At 52.5% G+C, this 16,678-nt stretch overlaps 4 protein-coding genes across 4 annotated transcripts; 3 read left to right on the top strand and 1 right to left on the bottom strand.

The window, feature by feature from the left end:
* Window positions 1-15: 15 nt before the first annotated feature.
* MONOS_17559 (uncharacterized protein) lies at window positions 16-2,794 on the top strand (the record flags this gene model as incomplete). The annotated part of the gene is made up of 5 exons (XM_067870490.1): window positions 16-272; window positions 420-749; window positions 893-1,280; window positions 1,450-2,000; window positions 2,035-2,794. The coding sequence occupies 5 exons, from the start codon at window positions 16-18 to the stop codon at window positions 2,435-2,437; spliced, it is 1,929 nt and encodes a 642-aa protein (XP_067727336.1). The 3' UTR covers window positions 2,438-2,794.
* Window positions 2,795-2,926: 132 nt separating this feature from the next.
* Window positions 2,927-8,217, top strand: MONOS_17558 (uncharacterized protein; the record flags this gene model as incomplete). Its single annotated transcript, XM_067870489.1, has 8 exons — window positions 2,927-3,172; window positions 3,239-3,419; window positions 3,461-3,931; window positions 4,011-4,355; window positions 4,540-4,957; window positions 4,999-5,784; window positions 6,332-7,793; window positions 8,026-8,217. 8 exons carry the CDS (start codon window positions 2,927-2,929, stop codon window positions 8,215-8,217), a joined length of 4,101 nt encoding a protein of 1,366 aa, XP_067727335.1.
* A 615-nt stretch (window positions 8,218-8,832) lies between these two features.
* On the bottom strand, window positions 8,833-12,138 carry MONOS_17557 (uncharacterized protein; the record flags this gene model as incomplete). The annotated part of the gene is made up of 8 exons (XM_067870488.1): window positions 8,833-9,038; window positions 9,129-9,319; window positions 9,370-9,546; window positions 9,615-10,331; window positions 10,391-10,496; window positions 10,558-11,099; window positions 11,157-12,012; window positions 12,090-12,138. The coding sequence occupies 8 exons, from the start codon at window positions 12,136-12,138 to the stop codon at window positions 8,833-8,835; spliced, it is 2,844 nt and encodes a 947-aa protein (XP_067727334.1).
* Window positions 12,139-13,126: 988 nt separating this feature from the next.
* MONOS_17556 (uncharacterized protein) lies at window positions 13,127-16,469 on the top strand (the record flags this gene model as incomplete). Its single annotated transcript, XM_067870487.1, has 10 exons — window positions 13,127-13,316; window positions 13,506-13,632; window positions 13,993-14,126; window positions 14,235-14,737; window positions 14,791-14,984; window positions 15,029-15,377; window positions 15,448-15,581; window positions 15,656-15,932; window positions 16,031-16,432; window positions 16,467-16,469. 10 exons carry the CDS (start codon window positions 13,127-13,129, stop codon window positions 16,467-16,469), a joined length of 2,313 nt encoding a protein of 770 aa, XP_067727333.1.
* Between the last annotated feature and the right edge of the window lie 209 nt (window positions 16,470-16,678).

The raw sequence follows: 16,678 nt of genomic DNA, 5'->3' as shown, positions 1-16,678 counted from the left end.
CCAGAATAAAAAAGCATGGAAATCAGTTTTGGTGTTTTTGCGGTGCTTGTGGGGAGCATTGGGGTGCTGGGGCTGTTTGTGGTGTATCTGTGCGGCGGCACGCTGGGGTGCCGGTCGGGGGTGTGGGGGCGAGCGTTCAAGTGGCTGACGTGCGGAAGCTTTGAAAAACGCGCAGAAAGCGCTCCAGCGCCGCCATCGAAGGATGAGGGGCGGAGAACCTGCGGGAAGATGGTGCACTACTTGGTGGCGGAAAGGAATCCGATTGTTCAGGTGTGTGCCCCGCAGCATTGAAGGAAAAGACGAATAAATGGAAGATTTTTATGCTCTTTTTTGTTTCAATTTTTGCTTCAATTTTTGCTTCAATTGGGTGCGGTGCGTTGGCTGGGCGGGAAGACAGATCTTCTATGTTCTTGTTGCAGGAGGGATGATCGGCGGGTGGGCAGTGTTTGTGTGCCCGCACGTGCCGAACTTCTTCTGGGACAGCGTGCAGAAGTATGCGAGTTGTTTTTCGAGTATTTTTTTGTTTGGGCTGAACTTGCAGGATCTTTGGCTGACTGTGTGGCTCTTGCGGGTGTGAGTGCGTTCTGCGGGCTGTTTGCTGTGCTGGCGGTTGTCCTGTTTTTCGTGACGTGCTATTCAGACCCAGGGTTTGTGACGGCTGGGAACGTGGAGGACCTGTTCCGGTGCTTCCCGTACGATAATGTGATCTACAGCGAAGAGAAGATGTGTCCCGTGTGCAAGCTGCCTCGGTGTGAATCAGCCTTCGACGAAGTCTTTTTTCGTTCATTTTTTCAAATTAATATTTATAATTGCTTTCTTATTTTTATTTTTATTTTTCATTTCTTTTCTGGTGGGGCTCGTGGCTGGAACGAGCAGGCCACCGCGGTCGCAGCACTGCTCAATGTGTGGAGGTGTGTGTCGAGGCGGGACCACCACTGCCCGTGGTTCAACACATGCATCGGAGAGTGGAACTTCCGGTATTTTCTGCTGTTCCTGTTTGTGAACGGGGTGGCAGCGATGTGCATGGGAATCAGCAGCATGGGGGTGATTGGGGCGTGGCTGGTGGACCGGCGGCTGTGGGTGCCGGCGAGGCTGCGGGTGCTGGGGGTGCGGAGCAGCGGGATGGGGTGGAGCAAGCTGCTGCAGATTGTGGTGGGGAGAAGACGGGGTGTGTGGCGCTTGGGCTCTACGGGATCATTCTGGGGCTGTTTGTGTTTGGGTTTCTGGCAGTACAGATTGTGTCGATGGTGACGAACAGGACAACAGCAGAAGAGGGAAAGGTGTGGGGCAGGAAGAATGGAGAGAGGGATAGAGAGAGGAAGAGAGTGAGAATCTGAGATGAGTTTTATGTTCATGTTTTTATCTCCGAACAATTGACCCTATTTTTGACATGGATTTTGTATGTGCCTGCTTTTCTTTTTCTTTTTTCCCTTTTTCCCCACCTGTCAGATGGATCGGCTGAAGAGCCTGCGGCGAGTGGCAGAGTATCTTTTGTCTCTGAATGGAGGGAGAACAGCAGCGGCCAAAGAAGAAGAAGAAGATGGTGAAGAAGAAGAAAAGGGAAAAAGAGGAGGGGAAGGAGAAGAGGAAAGATGGGCTGGGTGGGTGAGCGAGGGGAGGAGGAAGGAGCTGGAGAGTGATGTTGGTGTGGCGCTTGTGAACAAATACTCGAAAGGAGTGTGGGAGAATGCGATGGAGGTGTGCTTGCCTCTGTCGCTGAGAGAAAGGCCGCCTGTGTTTGGGAAGGGAAGTGCGCTCAACACGTGGGAGGAGGGAGAGGCAGGCAGGGAAGGAGAGAAAGAGGAGAGAAAAGAGGAGAGAAAAGAAGAGAAGAGCAGCATGCAGAGGACAGAAGAAATGCATTCCCAGTCTTCAACGACTGCAAGAGCAGCCTCAGCAGAAGAGGAGCAGCCAACCACAGGCAGAAGCAGGGCAAAGAAGGCGGTGCAGTCGAGAGTGTGGACAGGCAGCGCAAGAGACCGGCCACCGCTGCCACGAGGGTTTTTGGGCGGGGTCTTTTCCGGCGAGCGGAAGAGGCGCTGAAAAGAAAGAAGGAAGAGGAAGCAAAGCGAAGAGAAGAGGAAGCGAAAGCGAAGGAGCTGAGGAGAGGGAGGATGGGGTGGGGCTGGGGCTGGGGCAGGGACAAGGAAGGGAGCGGAAGAGGCGCAAAGGAACAAGAGAAAGGGAAGGAGAAGGAAGTGATGGAGGGGAAAAGGAAAAGAAGAGAAAAGGGAACAGCAGTGGAGGAGAGGTTGAAAAGGCTGGCCAAAAGCAGAGGAATTGGAAGAAAGGTGCGATGAGGAACGAGGGGAGGAGAAGGAAGCGTGAATGGAGGACGCAGCTGTGCCGGACGAGATGTTCGAGCAGGGCTTTTCCAGCGAACAGCAAAATGGCAAATGCCCTGATTGAAAAATTCGGGAAGATGGAAAAGAAGTGAAATAGAAATGTTTCTCAATCATCAATTTGCTTTTTGTTCACGTTTTGTGACCTTTTATAATTATTCTTTGTTATTATTATTATTATTATTTTTTGTTTGAGTTGAAGAATTTTAAGCATTAACCGAGCGAGAAGAGAGTGAACACGAAAAATGAAAAAATGGAAAAAATAAATGGATCTTCTACCCATAGGAAAATAAGAGGAGAGAAGAAAAGAAATGAAACGAGCTGTAGAAGGCGAGGGGAGAGGCTTCGCAGGGCGGAGAGGGGGCGAGTGATGGGAGAAAAGGATTGTTTTGGGATTGTGAAAAACCGATTTTTCTTTCTTTTTTGTGCTGAGGCAACTGCGTGTGCAACTCAGAATTGAAAAAGCGAGATTGCAGAAAAGAAAATGAAGGGACTTATCATGGCAGTGATTGCCGTGGTGCTTGGGGCAGAAACGGGGTTGTTGACCACGGGCTGTGGAAGGAGCGGGTGCTGCGGAGCAGGGGATGCCAGAAAAGCCGTTTATGAAAATGTGGGCGGAGGACAACAGCGAGGCTGTGCTGAGTGCGGAGAGGCCGGCAAACAAGTATGTTGTCGAAAGGCTGCCTGAAAGCTACGACCCGCGGGAGAGGCACCCAGAGTGCATTCTGCGAGCATCGAACCAGCTGTCTTGCGGAAGGTGTGTGAATGTGCGTGGAGGTGGGTGCGAAGCGAGGATCCCTGGAACAAGAAAGGAGACCATATGCGCTGTTGTTTTTATAGAATTTGTTTTTCGAATTGTTTTGCATTTTTTTATTTGTCCATTTGATGATTTGCAGTTGCTGGGCAGAGTCTGTGACGAAGGCGCTTGGGAGCGACTGTGCCGAGCAACAGGCGGGCTGTTCCGCGGGGAGCTGTCGACGCAGAGCCTGGTGGACTGCAACCGAGACGGGAGCAGCTGCGAGGGCGGGCGGGCAGCAGAGGCGTGGGTGGAGACGATGGAGGATGGAGTGCCGCTGGGTGTGTGCCAGCCGTATCGCGGGCGGCAGGGGCAGTGCCAGAGGGATGTGTGAATGCGCTGGGGAGCGGGGTGGTGTTTTCGGAGAGCGTTCACTGGGCAGACGCGGAGGGGAAGAGCGGGAGGGAGCGGGTGAAAGAGGAGCTTGTTGTGTTTGGGCCGGTGACAGGGACGATTGTGGTGCGGGAAGACTTCACGAAGTACAAAGAGGGGATTTACGTGGAGCAGACGGGAGAGTGGCAGACTCCGCATTCAGTGCGGATAGTGGGGTATGGGAAGGAGCGGGTGGGGAGGAAGGCAGCGCTGGCAGTGAAGAAGGCAGAGGCAGAGGCGAGGAAAAGAGATGCCGAATGGGGGCAGAGCAACAGGAGCAAAAGCAGCAGGATCGAGGTGGGTGTGGTGGATGAGATGAGCAATGATGAAGACGGAGATGGAAACGGGGCAGAGGACGAGACGGAGGAGATTGGGTACTGGCTGTGCGTGAATTCGTGGGGAAGCAGTGGGGAGACGAAGGGTTTTTCAAGATCCGAGAAGGGGCAGTGAAGAAGGTGCAGTTTGGATACCCGCGCGTGAGTGTGGAGGATTCTGTGCAGATGCCGCAATGGGCTGTCGAAGGGGAAAGACAAGGAGCAAGGCAGGCGGAGCTCGAGGAGATGGGGTGATGGTGCCTGTGTTTGGGAGGGTGCAGATTGGATCGGTGTTTCCAGACAGGATCTCGGTGGATGTGGTGGAGCAGCGTCGGGGCAGAGGAGAAAGAGAGTGTGGAGATGTGAAGGCGCGGTTTGCAGTGAAGGGAGCAAACATGTTTAAGACGCCTCATCTGCAGTGCCGGCTGGACAATGTGATGTCTTCGGGGGTGGAATGGGTGTCGCCATCAGAGATTGTCTGTGTGTTCTCATCACTGAAAGACAGCTGGGTGCTGTGTGGAGCAGGAAAAGGTGTGCAGAAAGAGAGAAGATGATTTTGCCAATGAGTTGTTTCTTTTCTTTTTTATTTTTATTTTTATTTTTTATTTTTGTTTTTGTTTTATCATATTTTTGTATTTGATGTTATTCTGTGACATGCTGCGAATTATTGAATGTTTGCCTTGTGTCTTGCTGTGATATGCTGTGTGGGCTGCAGAGAGCAGCAGAGAGAGAAAAGTGTGGCTGAGTGTGTCTGTGGATGGAGTGATCTGGGCCAATGGGATTGGAATAGAGGCAACACGAGACTTCTGCTTGATCAAAGAAGAAGAAAGAGAAGAAGAAGAAGGAGGAGGAGGAGAAAGAGAAAGAGAAGAGAGAAGCAGAATTCGGCTGTCGAACTGCTCGTCAGGGGTGTTTGGATGCGGAAGGGCAACAGAGCTATCGCCAGCGGAGTGCCAATGCGGTGGACAGAGAGGCGGACGAGAATGCGAATGGGAAGACGGGCGGTGCAGCCGGAACTCGGATTGTGGGAATGGAGGAAGGTGTGTGTCCGTGAAGAAGAGGCACTTCACAAGCAGAAGAGATTGGGATGGAGACGAGGGGAGAGAAAAAGAGGAAGAAAGAGACAAGAAAGTGTGTGTGTGCAAAAGAGGATTTGAAGGGGCATATTGTGGAGATGCTGTGGAAGCGGAGAGGAGGAAGCGAGGGCAAATGGGAGGAGAAAGAGGAAAAGAAGGGGAGAGAAAGAAGACGGGGAGAGGAAAAATGGAGAAGATGGAGAAGATGGAGTTATGAGAGAAGAAGAGAATGAGGATGGGTGGTTGAGGAGAAGCGAGAAGGCGATGGAGTGGGTGGGGTGTGTGTTTGGGGTGTGTGTGCTTGCAAGCGTGCTTGGAGTTGGAGTGGTTGTGTGTGAAGGAGAAAGCAAAAGAGAGTGGCTGATGGAGGAGCTTCAGGAAGAGGCTGCGAAGGAAGAAGAAGAAGTTGAAGAAGAAGAAAAGGAAGAGAGGAAATTAGAAGATTGTGAAAAGAAGGATGATGAAAGAGAGAAAAGCGAAGAAAGCGAAGAAAAGAGAAGGAGAAAGAGGAGGAATGAAAGAGAAATGAAGACGATACAGATGGGTGCAAATGGAAAGAGGGAAGAAGAAGAAGAAGAAGAGGAGGAGGAGGAAGAAGAAGAAACAATGAAGAAAGAAGAAGGAGAGAGAAGGGTTCCGAATGTGAGAGAAGTGTCAACGCCAAATTTGTGGGAGAATGAAAGCAGAAGGGAAGAGGAGAAGCCAGAAAGAGGGGAACATGAAATGAATGAGGAGGAAACAGATGAGGATGATGAAGAGGAAGAGGAAAGAACAGAAACGAAAGGGGAGAAAGATGAGAGGTGGAGAAAGAGGGGAACAGAGATTGCATTGGGAAGAGGAAAAGGGATTGGACGAGATGCACACTCGCCGAAGCTGTCAACAGGGTTCACTTCACTCAAAACACCTCAATCATTTCAGTCACAATCCACAAAATGTTCAACACACACAACACGCATTTCACACTCTTCATTCGCTTCTTTTGCTTCTTTCACTCCATTCAATCAAAGCACTTCATGCGCATCATCCTCGTTGCCAGCATCGCCTTTCCCGCCGGCATCTACTCCAATGAGCACAGCAGTTGCAGCAACCACAGATGGAGCAAAAACAGCTTCGTCTCTTTCGCCAGATTCAACTCCATCACATCTTGCAGCCACATCATTTGCTATCTCTCCAACTTTTGCATCTTCATCATCATCATCTTCTTCTTCTTCTTCGTCTTCATCGGCATTATCATCATCACGATCATCTCTTTCATTTCACTCATCTTCACGCTCCGCTGAGGAAGAGCTATGTGAGCTTGGAAGAACAAGGAGTGGCATTGGCAGTGGCAGAGGAGGGGAGACGAAGCAGATGATGAGTGAGGAACTCAAAAAAGAAGAAGGCGGAACAAAGAGTTAAAAGAAGAGGAAGAAAGGAGGAAATATTGACAAGGCTGAAAGGGGTGGATGTTGGGATGAGGAGGTGTGTGGCGCTGGGTGGGCTGTGTGTGCACATGGCGCGTGTGGTGTGTGTGCTGTCGCTGTGCAAATACAGCGAGATGCCGGTTGTGATTGGGATGTTCATGCGGCGGTGTGGCGGAGCGCTGTTTGGGATGGATGTGCCAGTGGTGTCTGGGGTGTGGAAAGGGTTTGTGGGAAGAGGAAGAGGAGGAGAAGGAGGAGGAGGAGGATTGGAGATGTGGTTGGGGAAGGAGGGGGAAGGGTTGTGGAGGAGAGAGGAGGTGGATGGGATGGAAGGGGTGGATGGGAGGGGAGAGAGGAAAAGGAGGACGTGGGAGAGGATTGTGGATTGGGTGACGCTGAAGGGGAAAGGCGTGGGAGCGGAAATGGTTGTTGGGGAGAAGAGGTGGGGGGTGTGTGGAGAATGGTGTGTGGCGGAGAACAAGGAGATGGCATCATTTGTGGGGTCGATTTCGGATGGGGAGGTTGATGTGTGGAGCGTGGGGGTGTATGGGGCTTGTGTTGGGGCGACGGTGTGTGTGTTGTTGTGGTGTGCGGTGGGGCTGTGGCTGTGTGGTGGGAGTTGTGGGTGGGGGAGAGGCAGGGGAGAGGGAGAAAAAGAGGATGAAGAGGAGAGAGTTGAAGAAAAGAAGAAGCGAAGAGGCTGCCGGAGAGGGAGACAGGGAGAAGAAGAAAGGAAAAGGAACAAGGAAGAAGGGCATGAGATGTCAGGGAGGTGCGGGATGCGTGTTGGGATATGGATGACGATGGTTGTGTGGGAAGGGGTGTGGTTTGTGTGTGTGTTTGGGTGTGTTGGGGCTGTTGGGGAGTATGTGGGGAGGGGAGGTGGGAGAGGTGGGGAGTTGCAGAGCGTGTGGGGGCGAGTGTGTGCGGGCTGTGTGTGGCAGCAGCAGTTGTGTGGGAGGGGTGCGGGGTGTGCTGTGCGTGGTGGGAGTGGCAGGGGGAAGCAGAGGAAGGGGAGGAAGGAAGGAGAAGGGGGCGGATTTGGGGGTGTGATGAGGCATGTGCTGGGTGGAGAGGCAGATGAGCTGGGGGCGTTGGGGCTGGATCTGGGGCTGCCGCTGGGAGTTGAGGGTGGATGGGAACAGAGGAGCGGCAGCACACAAGACGAGGAATGCTGCAGTTGCACAAGAGAGAAGGGGAAGGGAGAGAAAGAGAGAGAAAGCAACAAAGAAATGATGAAGATGAAGAAGAAAATGAAGATGAAGATGAAGATGAAGAGAAGGAGAAGGAAGGAGGGTCTGCTGAAGTGGATGGAGTGGGTGGGGATGGGGAGCGAGTGTGTTGGAGTGAGCGTGTGCATGCGTGTGCTGGAGGTGTGTGTGTGTCTGTTTGTGGGGATGGGAAGCGACAATGTTGCGCTGAGCAGCATTGTGCTCCTGTTTGGTGAATTTGCGAGTGGGCTGCTGCTTTGTCTTGTGCTGCCTTGGAAGGTGTGCTTCATGTTTGATAACTTTCATTTTTGTTTTCTTTTGCGAGAAAGAAGAAAAAGGAAGAGTATTGATTTTTGCATTCTTCGGAATGCTAATGAACGTTCATATCATTTTATTTTATTTTATTTTATTTTATATTTTTTTCAAATTTCTTTTTTATTGAAATTTTTGTTGTTCTGCTTTGATGTGTTGGCATTGACATGCTTCGAAACCATTTCTGGTGTGGGTGCAGACACTGCTGATAGGGGTGACAGCAGCGTTTCTGTGCTGGGTGGGAGGATTTGCAGTGGTGATGGATGTGCTGGGAGGGTATGTGGGGAAGACGCAGCGCTGTGGATCGGGATGGTGTTCTGCGTTGGGGTGGCAGCGCTTGAAGTTGTTGCGCTCGGAGGCGGAGTGTTTGAGCGCGTGCGGCAGCGTGTGAGAAGAAGAAAGAAGAGCACAGGATTTTTGCATATTTTTTCCCATTTCCATTTCCATTTCTTTTTTCTGTCTTTTTCCCCCAGGCTTTAAAGGAATAGAAACGAATGAATGTGTCCGAAAGTGAACTCCCACTGAAAGGGCAATTGCTTGTTGTTGCCAGAGATAAATACAGTTGAGCCTTGAGTGAAGTTTTACAAACAAACAAAAAAGCCCAAACAAAAGGAAAAGGAAAAAGAAAAAAGCAAACACAAACACAAACATAGACCAGGCACACTTCTGCTTGAATGCCTTCGGAAAATTACAGATGTTTTTGTAAAAATAAAAGAACAAACATTCACACTTACAAAGTGCGAAAAACAAGAAAATAACACAAAAACAAATAAACATGCAAACAAACAAACGAGAAAGAAAGAAATAAAGATACAAAAATACTTTTCCAGAAACAACTGAAATGCAACTCCAGTAGTGGAACCAATTGTAAAAATATTGCAATCAAAACGCTTGCAAATAAAGACTTATGAAAAGAAAAATAAACGTCCAAAACACTCGAATGTCCATGCCATTTCATGATGCCTTGTTTGCTGAAATTCCCCATCAATCACTCTTTATCCAGCATCTAATTCGCGACATTGAAAAGGAAAACCATGCGGTAATTCGCCTGGCGAAAAGCCTCGGGATCAGGAGCAGACAAAGGATCCGAGGGAATCGGCACGAACTCTGCATATGGCAGTCCCTCCACATCGGACACTTTCCCGCGAGAATAGAGCGACGCCTGCTGCACCCGGTTTTTCGAGGGCAGGCTCCCGAGCACCGCCAGAACAGCTGCACATCATTGTGCTGCGGCGTGGCCTCCACACAGTCGCGAATCCCACGCTCTTCAATCGTATCATCCACCAAACGCAGCAGCACAACCCCAACATCCTCCCCCTTCTTCCCCTTCTCCCCCTTCTCCCCCTTCTCCCCCTTCTCCCCCTTCTCCCCCTTCTCCTTCTCCCCCTTCTCCCCCTTCTCCCCCTTCTCCAACTTCTCCAACTTCTTTCCCTTCTCCAACTTCTCCAAGCAACCCACCTGCTTCCACCTGCTGCCATGTTTTGTGGAGTCGGCTGCAAAGCACACTCCCCCACATATTTGCGCCAATCACAGAAAATCAAACGGAGCAATTTGAAGGAAGACCCGCCTCCCTGCTGCCTCCTTCCCTTCTCCATGCCTGTTCCACTCAGCAATGCTCGCGTTCAACACCCCAGCTGCCTTCACCCTCGCTTCTCGGTCTGCCCTCATGAACGCAATGCACGTCTCCCGGATGACCTGCACAGCCACATACAGCGCGTGGCTGTTCAGCTCCATGCTCCCAGCCAGCCGCCCAAACAGAGCACCAACATACCCTCCTCAAACACAAACCCCAGCTCTTTCTCCACATTCGTCAGCACCTCCAGCGCAAACAGGTCGATCGTGCTCTGCACAGACTCCAGCGAGTGCTGCTGGTATGCGACACTCGACAGCGACCCCACCCCAAAAGGCACCTGAAGCGCAAAAGGGCGCACCAGCCGCCCAACAAGCCTCCTGAAGAACGGCCGCGTCACCACATCGTCGCTGCTCGCATCTTGCGCAGCACACGTTGCAGCAATACAGCTCAGCGTGTGGTTGAAGCGCAGCGCTGCCCACGAGCTGTGCTGCCTCCGCACCGACACCAGGTTTCTGTTGACCCACCGGCCGTGCAACCAGCCCAATCTGCTGCAACAGAACACCGACGACATGTCTGACTGCAGCGTCCGTCTCTCCAGAAAAGACATTCTCAGCAGTTGCATCTTGTCCAGCGTGTAATCAGCAACCGACTCGTACTCCCCAACCACTGGCTCCCGGATGGAGCTGAACGGCGCTTCTTCCCAGATGGACCGCATGTACTCCTGGGAATAGATGTTTATGTACTCCTCGCTGTCTGCCCCTCCACCCCCAGCCTCTGCCGCTTTCTCCATCTCCATCTCCACCTCATCCAATTCCTCCATCAGCCGCTGCTCAAACACTCCGCCATACAGCCGCTTCATCTGCTGCCGATACAACATGCAGATGCTTTCAAGGCAGTGACTCGACATTCTGAAGAACAGTTTGTCCGGAAACCTGCTCGAGGGCAGTTACAGAAAGAAAAAAGAAAAGAAAAATCGAAATTGCAATTTGACAGTGGGGCATGCCTGTTCAGCCGCAACAGCTTGTTCACAATTGCTTCCAGCTGTTCATCAGGCATCGCCTCAGCCTTGCGCACTGTCCCGCAATAATACTTCGTGTCTGAATAAACATGCCTCAACAAAATCATAACACAACACAACACAACACAAGCAAGTCAAACCCCAGTCAGAAAACAAAACATTCAGGCAATAAATGCAATTGTAGATGTGGGGAATGTTCAGCTTGCTCAACACTCCCTCTGCTTCGCCATCACCACCGTCTCTTTCCCTGATGTTGACATCCATCTCGCTGCCCTCCCTCTTCAATCTGCTCTTTTCACTCTCCATAAGCTTTTGCTTTCGCTTCACGTATTCTGCTTCTGCTCCTTCGGGAAGCGCAATGCCCTCAGCCAGCACGCCTGCCAGCTTCTTCACAGGCAAATTGAATCTGTAATGATCCTTCTCCCACAAAACTGCACACGCCGCCTCCAAACGCACACAAAATGGGAGACGCTGTTCTTTTCGCTGCACTTCTGCCACTCTCCCTCCTCTTGCTTCCTTTTCCCTCCCTTCTGCTTCCACTTCGCCTTGAGACGTTCCTTCTCCTTTGCTGCACTTTTCCCCCTTTCCTCTTCTGTTCCCTTTGCCTCCTGTTCGCTCCCTCTTTGCTCTCCCTTTCTCTCCTTTGCTTTCCTCTGTGCCCTGCCGCTGTCTGCTGCCTGCTCTGTCACGGACTCCCCATCATCCAGCTTTCCCACATCCTCCTCCTCGAACCTCTCACGCCCCTCTTCGAGCTCCACATCCACCACCCTTTCGTAATACGGAGCTCTCAGATTTATCTTTTCCCGCGCAACCCCTCGGCTCTTGTTCCCCACCGCAATCTCCGTCAGCACCCCTCGAAGCAGTGCTCTTCAAATGCCTTCCCCACCCATTGGACGCCATCAGGGTGATGTTTGTCCTGGCAGCGAACACCAGCTGCAGCGCTTCGACCGCATCAATCAGCCCTGCCCTCTCCTGGCACCGCATCAGAATCGTGTCGATCCCGTCCAGAATGTGCTGCCCCACCATCGCCGCAAGCCCCGCCTGGTCTGCGATCCTCACAAACCCCAACACCACCTTGGCCAGCGCACTCAGCGCCTCCTCGCTTTCTGCTGCGTGGATCCGCTCCACAACTGCCGGAACCACTTCCCCATCAAAAATCACCTCTTGCAGCAGCGGCGACCCTACAACATCCGACGTCAAAACCGTCTTCGTCTGCTGCTTCTCCTTCCCGCGCGGTGATTTCACGTGCCTTTTTCTTGCGCCGTCAGCTGGACCTCCTCCAACCTCAGCCTCCGGTGCTGCACTGGATACGACCTCACATCCACAACAAGCGCCATTGCACGCACATAGCTGGCTGCCACCTGTCGTCCGCTCCGCGCTCAGCACCACCTTCCCGCAGTGCAGCACGTTGCGCAGAATATACGCCGGAACACTCTCCATCCTTCCGACACATCGCCACAGCAAATCACACATCTCCTTCGAAATGCCAGCCAGCTCGCCTGCCCCAAACTTCCGCCCTCTGAAAACTCGCCATGAACAAACACAAAAACACAAATACTGAAGCTTTTCTGTCAGCCTCTCCAGCGCGTTAATCGCTGCACCAAAAAATAAACATTGAAATGAAAAAGGCTCAAAGCTCAAAATCCGATTCTTTCCTGCAAAACAAGCAAACTCTCGTCTCTCACTTCTTCCACTTTTGCATCCTGCATCGCGTTCCCCATGCAGCATTTCCGTTGCACAGCAGCCCCACCCACAGCAAGAGCACTCAACAAAACACAAAATCATCCAGTTTTGCACCATCAGCCAGCCCCCAAGTTGCACAAAAAATAAAAACAAAGAAGAAAATGAGAATCACGTCTGAGCCAGCAGCAAACACCTTGAATATCGGAGGCGCTGTCTTGTTGTTCCTTCTTGTTGATCTCATTTCCAGCAGCCAAATAAATATTACTCATCAATAAACAAGATCAGACATTTTTTTTTATTTTTGAGCGAAAGATGGAACGAAAGAGACGACACAAAGAACATTGCGCTGGAGGATTTTCTCACGAAAAATGATTGCAAAATAAAAAACTGAAATTGTTCACTTTTAATTCCCTTTCGAATATTTAGAGTCTTTTGTGTTTGTCTTTTTCTGTATTCTTATGAATCAGAAAAAGACAAGTGTTTGTGCTTGCTTGATGTTTCAGGATTGCGCTCTGTTGAATGATGAAAAGTGAGGAAAAAATTGATTGTGAAAGAAAAAGGAATTTCACTTTCTCCTTGGCTGTCTTTTTGAGTAAGAGAGAGAAAACAAAGATATTTTGTGGAGCGGGCATGACTTTGCAATGAAGGTAAAAAAAATGAAAGAAAAAGAAAAAAACGAGTTGTTGCTGGTGAGACAGGGATATGGTGGGAAATGGCATTGTTGCTGTGTGATTGCGTTGGGCAGGCAAAGCACAGATAAATGAGGATGCAGTTGAGCTGGTGTGCGGGGGTGCAAAGGAGGGCTGAAAGCGTGTTTTGCCAGCACGAGTCTGCGCTTCACTCAGCATCATTTTCAAATGATTTGTTTCTGATTTTTATTCATTCTTGCTTTTTTGTGTTCGTTTCCATGAGCAGTGTGAAGACAAAAGGAAGACAGATGGAGGATGAGGCCGAAATGCTGAAGTGCCAGCAGGGGCATCTGAGCGTGATGGGATTTGTCCATCGGTCAGGGAGAATGCGTTTGTGATGATGAGGCTGCACGAAGAGAAGGGATGCGGAGGAGAGGTTTTTGGTGAAACTGGGAATCTGCTGGGAAGGCAGCACAGGAACTGGAAGAAGCATCGAGAAGGAGGGATGGAAGAAGAAGAAGAAGAATGTGAAATGCACAAGGGAGAGAGAGAGACATATGAATATTGCATGGGGATGGCTGGTGACTGTTTGGAGGTGTTTAGAAGGCTTTGTCATCTTGTGGATGATGTGCGAGAGGCGGTTTGGGAGCATTGAGCAGCCGCAGCAAAGGGAAAGGAGCATGTTTGCAGCAGGAGTGTTCTGGCTTTTGCGAGAGGTTTTGTGCACGGGAAGCGCGATGATAGCAGTTGATTTTGCGATTGGGAAATCGGGAAAGGTATGCAGAAGAAAGGGCTAATGAGAAACAGTCTTGTTGTGCAACTTGCAGCCATGAGAGAATCGCGGCCAAAGACACCAAAAATGGAGATGCCCGGAAGGACGGATGCTGATGGATTGTCGTGGGGGTGTGTGTGGTTTTCTTTTGATTATCAGAGGATGATGAGAAAAGGCGAACTTGGGGCGAAGAGCAAGCTTCTGTCGATGCAGCTGCAGTGCTTGGTCGCACAAAGCAGTGCACCAATGGCTCATCTCTGCTGCATGCGGACCTCCTATTTCTCCAAACATGCTTTATTTTATTTTTCTTTATTGTGAAGTTATTCACAATCGAAAACAAAAACAAGGCCTGCACAATTACATGGTGCAGAAAAATGGAAGGAAAATTGAAAAGTGTGGCAAGGGAGATTTGCACTTCAACAAAATTATTATTCAAATATTTTCTTCATTTTTTGCGTCACTTGCCCATAAAAATATATCAAGCGATTCAGCAAAGAGAATTTTCTGCAGCAGGATGTATTTGGCGTTGGTGTGGCTGGCCGCAGTGCAGTGCCGCTACTGCGACATCAATGCGACAGAGTTTGTGGCGGCGTCGTACCTGGCGGAGTGCCTGGACAACTATCCGGTTTGTGTTCTATTTTTGAGTTTTTGGTTTGTGGCTGTTCAGCGGGAAGTGTGTCTGCTGTCTGATGCACCAAAATGGATGTTTGCGGCGCGCTGTGCTGCTGTGCAGGTGGAGGAGCTCGGGGAGCTGGTGGAGACGGTGAAGAAGTATCTGGAGGGATATGCGCTGCGGGACCGGGTGCTGGCGCTGCCGGCGCCGTACAGCGGGCTGTCGTTCGACGTGGTGGGGAGCTGGAGCGGATCGGGGAGGTGCAGTACCGGAGCGGGTACAAGAAGCACATGGATGTTGGGGCAGCGCTGTCGCGGCTGAAGGATCCGCACACGATGTACACGATGCCGTGCTACAACTACTACGGGTACTTCAGCCCGTACTCGTTTGAGATTGCGTATGAGGAGGAGACAGGGCAGCCGCGGGCGGTGTATGCGGTGCCAGGGGCGATGGAGTCGCTGTTTGAGGCGTGCCTGTATCGGGGGCTGGTGGAGGACATCCGGGACTGCGCGGTTGTGAACATCTCGTACGACGGGGCGGGGTACAGGGCGGAGGAGCCGTGGGAGACGATCGCGCGGTGGGCAGACGAGAACGTGATGATGTCGCGGAGCCGGGCAGCGCGGGTGAATGCAGCGCTGCAGATGTATTTCTCGTATCGGCTGGCGGGGCTGTTCAGGAGGCCGGAGTCGGACACGATCCGGGTGCGGTGTATGTGGACGGGGGGTGGGCGGTGCGGGAGACGAGCTGGATGATGTACGGGATGTCGGGGGCGGACATCTACGACATCACGCTGCCCGCTGAAGGAGAGTGCGAACGGGACAGACACGCAGGGCGGAGGCAGCAAGCAGGCAGCAGCCTTGTCAGACTGGGGTGCGCAGCATGAGGGGCAGGGAGAGCGGGGGCTGCAAGGGCAGTTGTTGGGAAAGCGAGCGGAGGCAGCAGAGGGCGCGGGAGATCACGCGGCAGACGCTGATGGGGCATGCGTTTGGCAGGCTGAACTTCACGAGGAGTCAGGCTCAGCAGGGCCACAGAGGCCGGGGAGCGACTAACGCAGCAGCGAACGTGCGGTTTCCGAGAAAGTGCTTTTGGAGCAGGAAGCGTGGGGCGCAGGCGTTTGGGCACAGCAGCACTGCGGGACTGCGGCAGCACAGGGGAAGGGCGCAGAACCATCTGAACACCACGCAGTTTGGGGAAGGCGGAGGATCAGCGCTTGTCATCAAGGAGCCAGGAGGCGGGAGAACAGGGAGCAACGGGAAATACAGGGTGACAAGCAGCGACTGCCCCGGCTGAGGATCAGCGAGAGGCAACGAGCATGCGCTACTGAACATTTCAGGTGAAGGGCGAGAGGCAGGAGCAGGAGGCAAGAGGAGGAGCGTTGGGGAAGAGATGGCATTGGATTGGTGTGGAAAAGAGGGAAAATGCAGCAGGTGGAGGCAGTGAGGCGGAAGAGGAGGATGTGACAGTGCTGTATGAGAGCGAGCGTTCAGCGCATATTATGTTGAATCGGAGCGGATTGGGGTGTTGAATGTGGACTCGTTCAGCCCTGAAGACGAGAAGCAGTTTGTGGCAGTGTGTTTGAGACTCTGCGGTGGCTGCGGGAGGAAGGGGAGAAGAAGGGGGAGAAGGGGAGAAAAGGGAAGGAGAGGCAGGAAGGTGCGTGTTGTGGTGGATGTGCGCGGGAACACGGGGGTCAGCAGGGCTGGGGCGGGGCTGCTGCATGTGCTGTTTCCGGGGAGTATCCGCTGTATGCGGCAGAGGTTTGTGAAGAGCATGGGGAACATGCTTGTGGCAGAGGAGCTGGCAGGAGAGACGGGGTGGGTGAATGGGGCAGATGAAGCAAGAAGAGAAAGTGGCTGAGCGAGGAGGTGCGGGAGGAGAGTGAGACGGGGCGGTGCAGCGAGCGTGTGTGGACGCAGGTGTATGCGCTGAACAGGGAGGAAGCGACCTGTTTGGAAGTGGGCGGCGTCGGTGGAGTGGGGCGGGAGAGGCTGTTTGATGCGGAGCATGTGATGGTGGTGAGCGACGGGCTTTGCGGAGGGGTATGTGGGCAGTTTGTGAAGCACATTGCGGCGGCACCTGGCGAAGGTGGCGGTGATAGAGGCGAGACCCGACAGATGCAGAGGGGATGTGGATGTGGGGTCGTTCAGCGGAGGGGTGCGGTGGACGGGAGGTGCGGGCGCTTGCAGCAGCGAAGTATGGGGAGAACGCGGAGGGGATGCTGCGGCGAGGCTGCTGCGGGAGGGGCAGACGGTGTCGTGGGGATGGAGGACACGCTGAGCTTTGGGGTTGGGGAAGAGGCAGAGTCGCTGGAGCTGAAGGTGTGTGGGGCGGATGTGGTGGTGCTGTGTTCAGTGACGCCTTTGGCGATGGAGGTGGAGGAGCGGCTGCAGGTGGCGGTGGGGGTGGGGCAGGGGATGGAGCGGCTGGCGAGGTGGGAGGTGCGAGAGACAGCAGAATGCGCAGCCGGGCGGCTTGGCAGAGGCAGAGGCAGCGAGAGGAGGAGGAGGAGGAGAGGCAGCACATCAAGCACTTCACACAACTCAATTCATCCACTTCATCCACTT

Source organism: Monocercomonoides exilis (assembly GCF_001643675.1).
Source record: "Monocercomonoides exilis strain PA203 chromosome Unknown scaffold22-1379369, whole genome shotgun sequence".
NCBI classification, from domain to species: Eukaryota; Preaxostyla; order Oxymonadida; family Polymastigidae; genus Monocercomonoides; species Monocercomonoides exilis.
The sequence above is the reverse complement of the archived record's forward strand: the minus strand, read 5'-3'. Positions and strand labels throughout refer to the sequence as shown.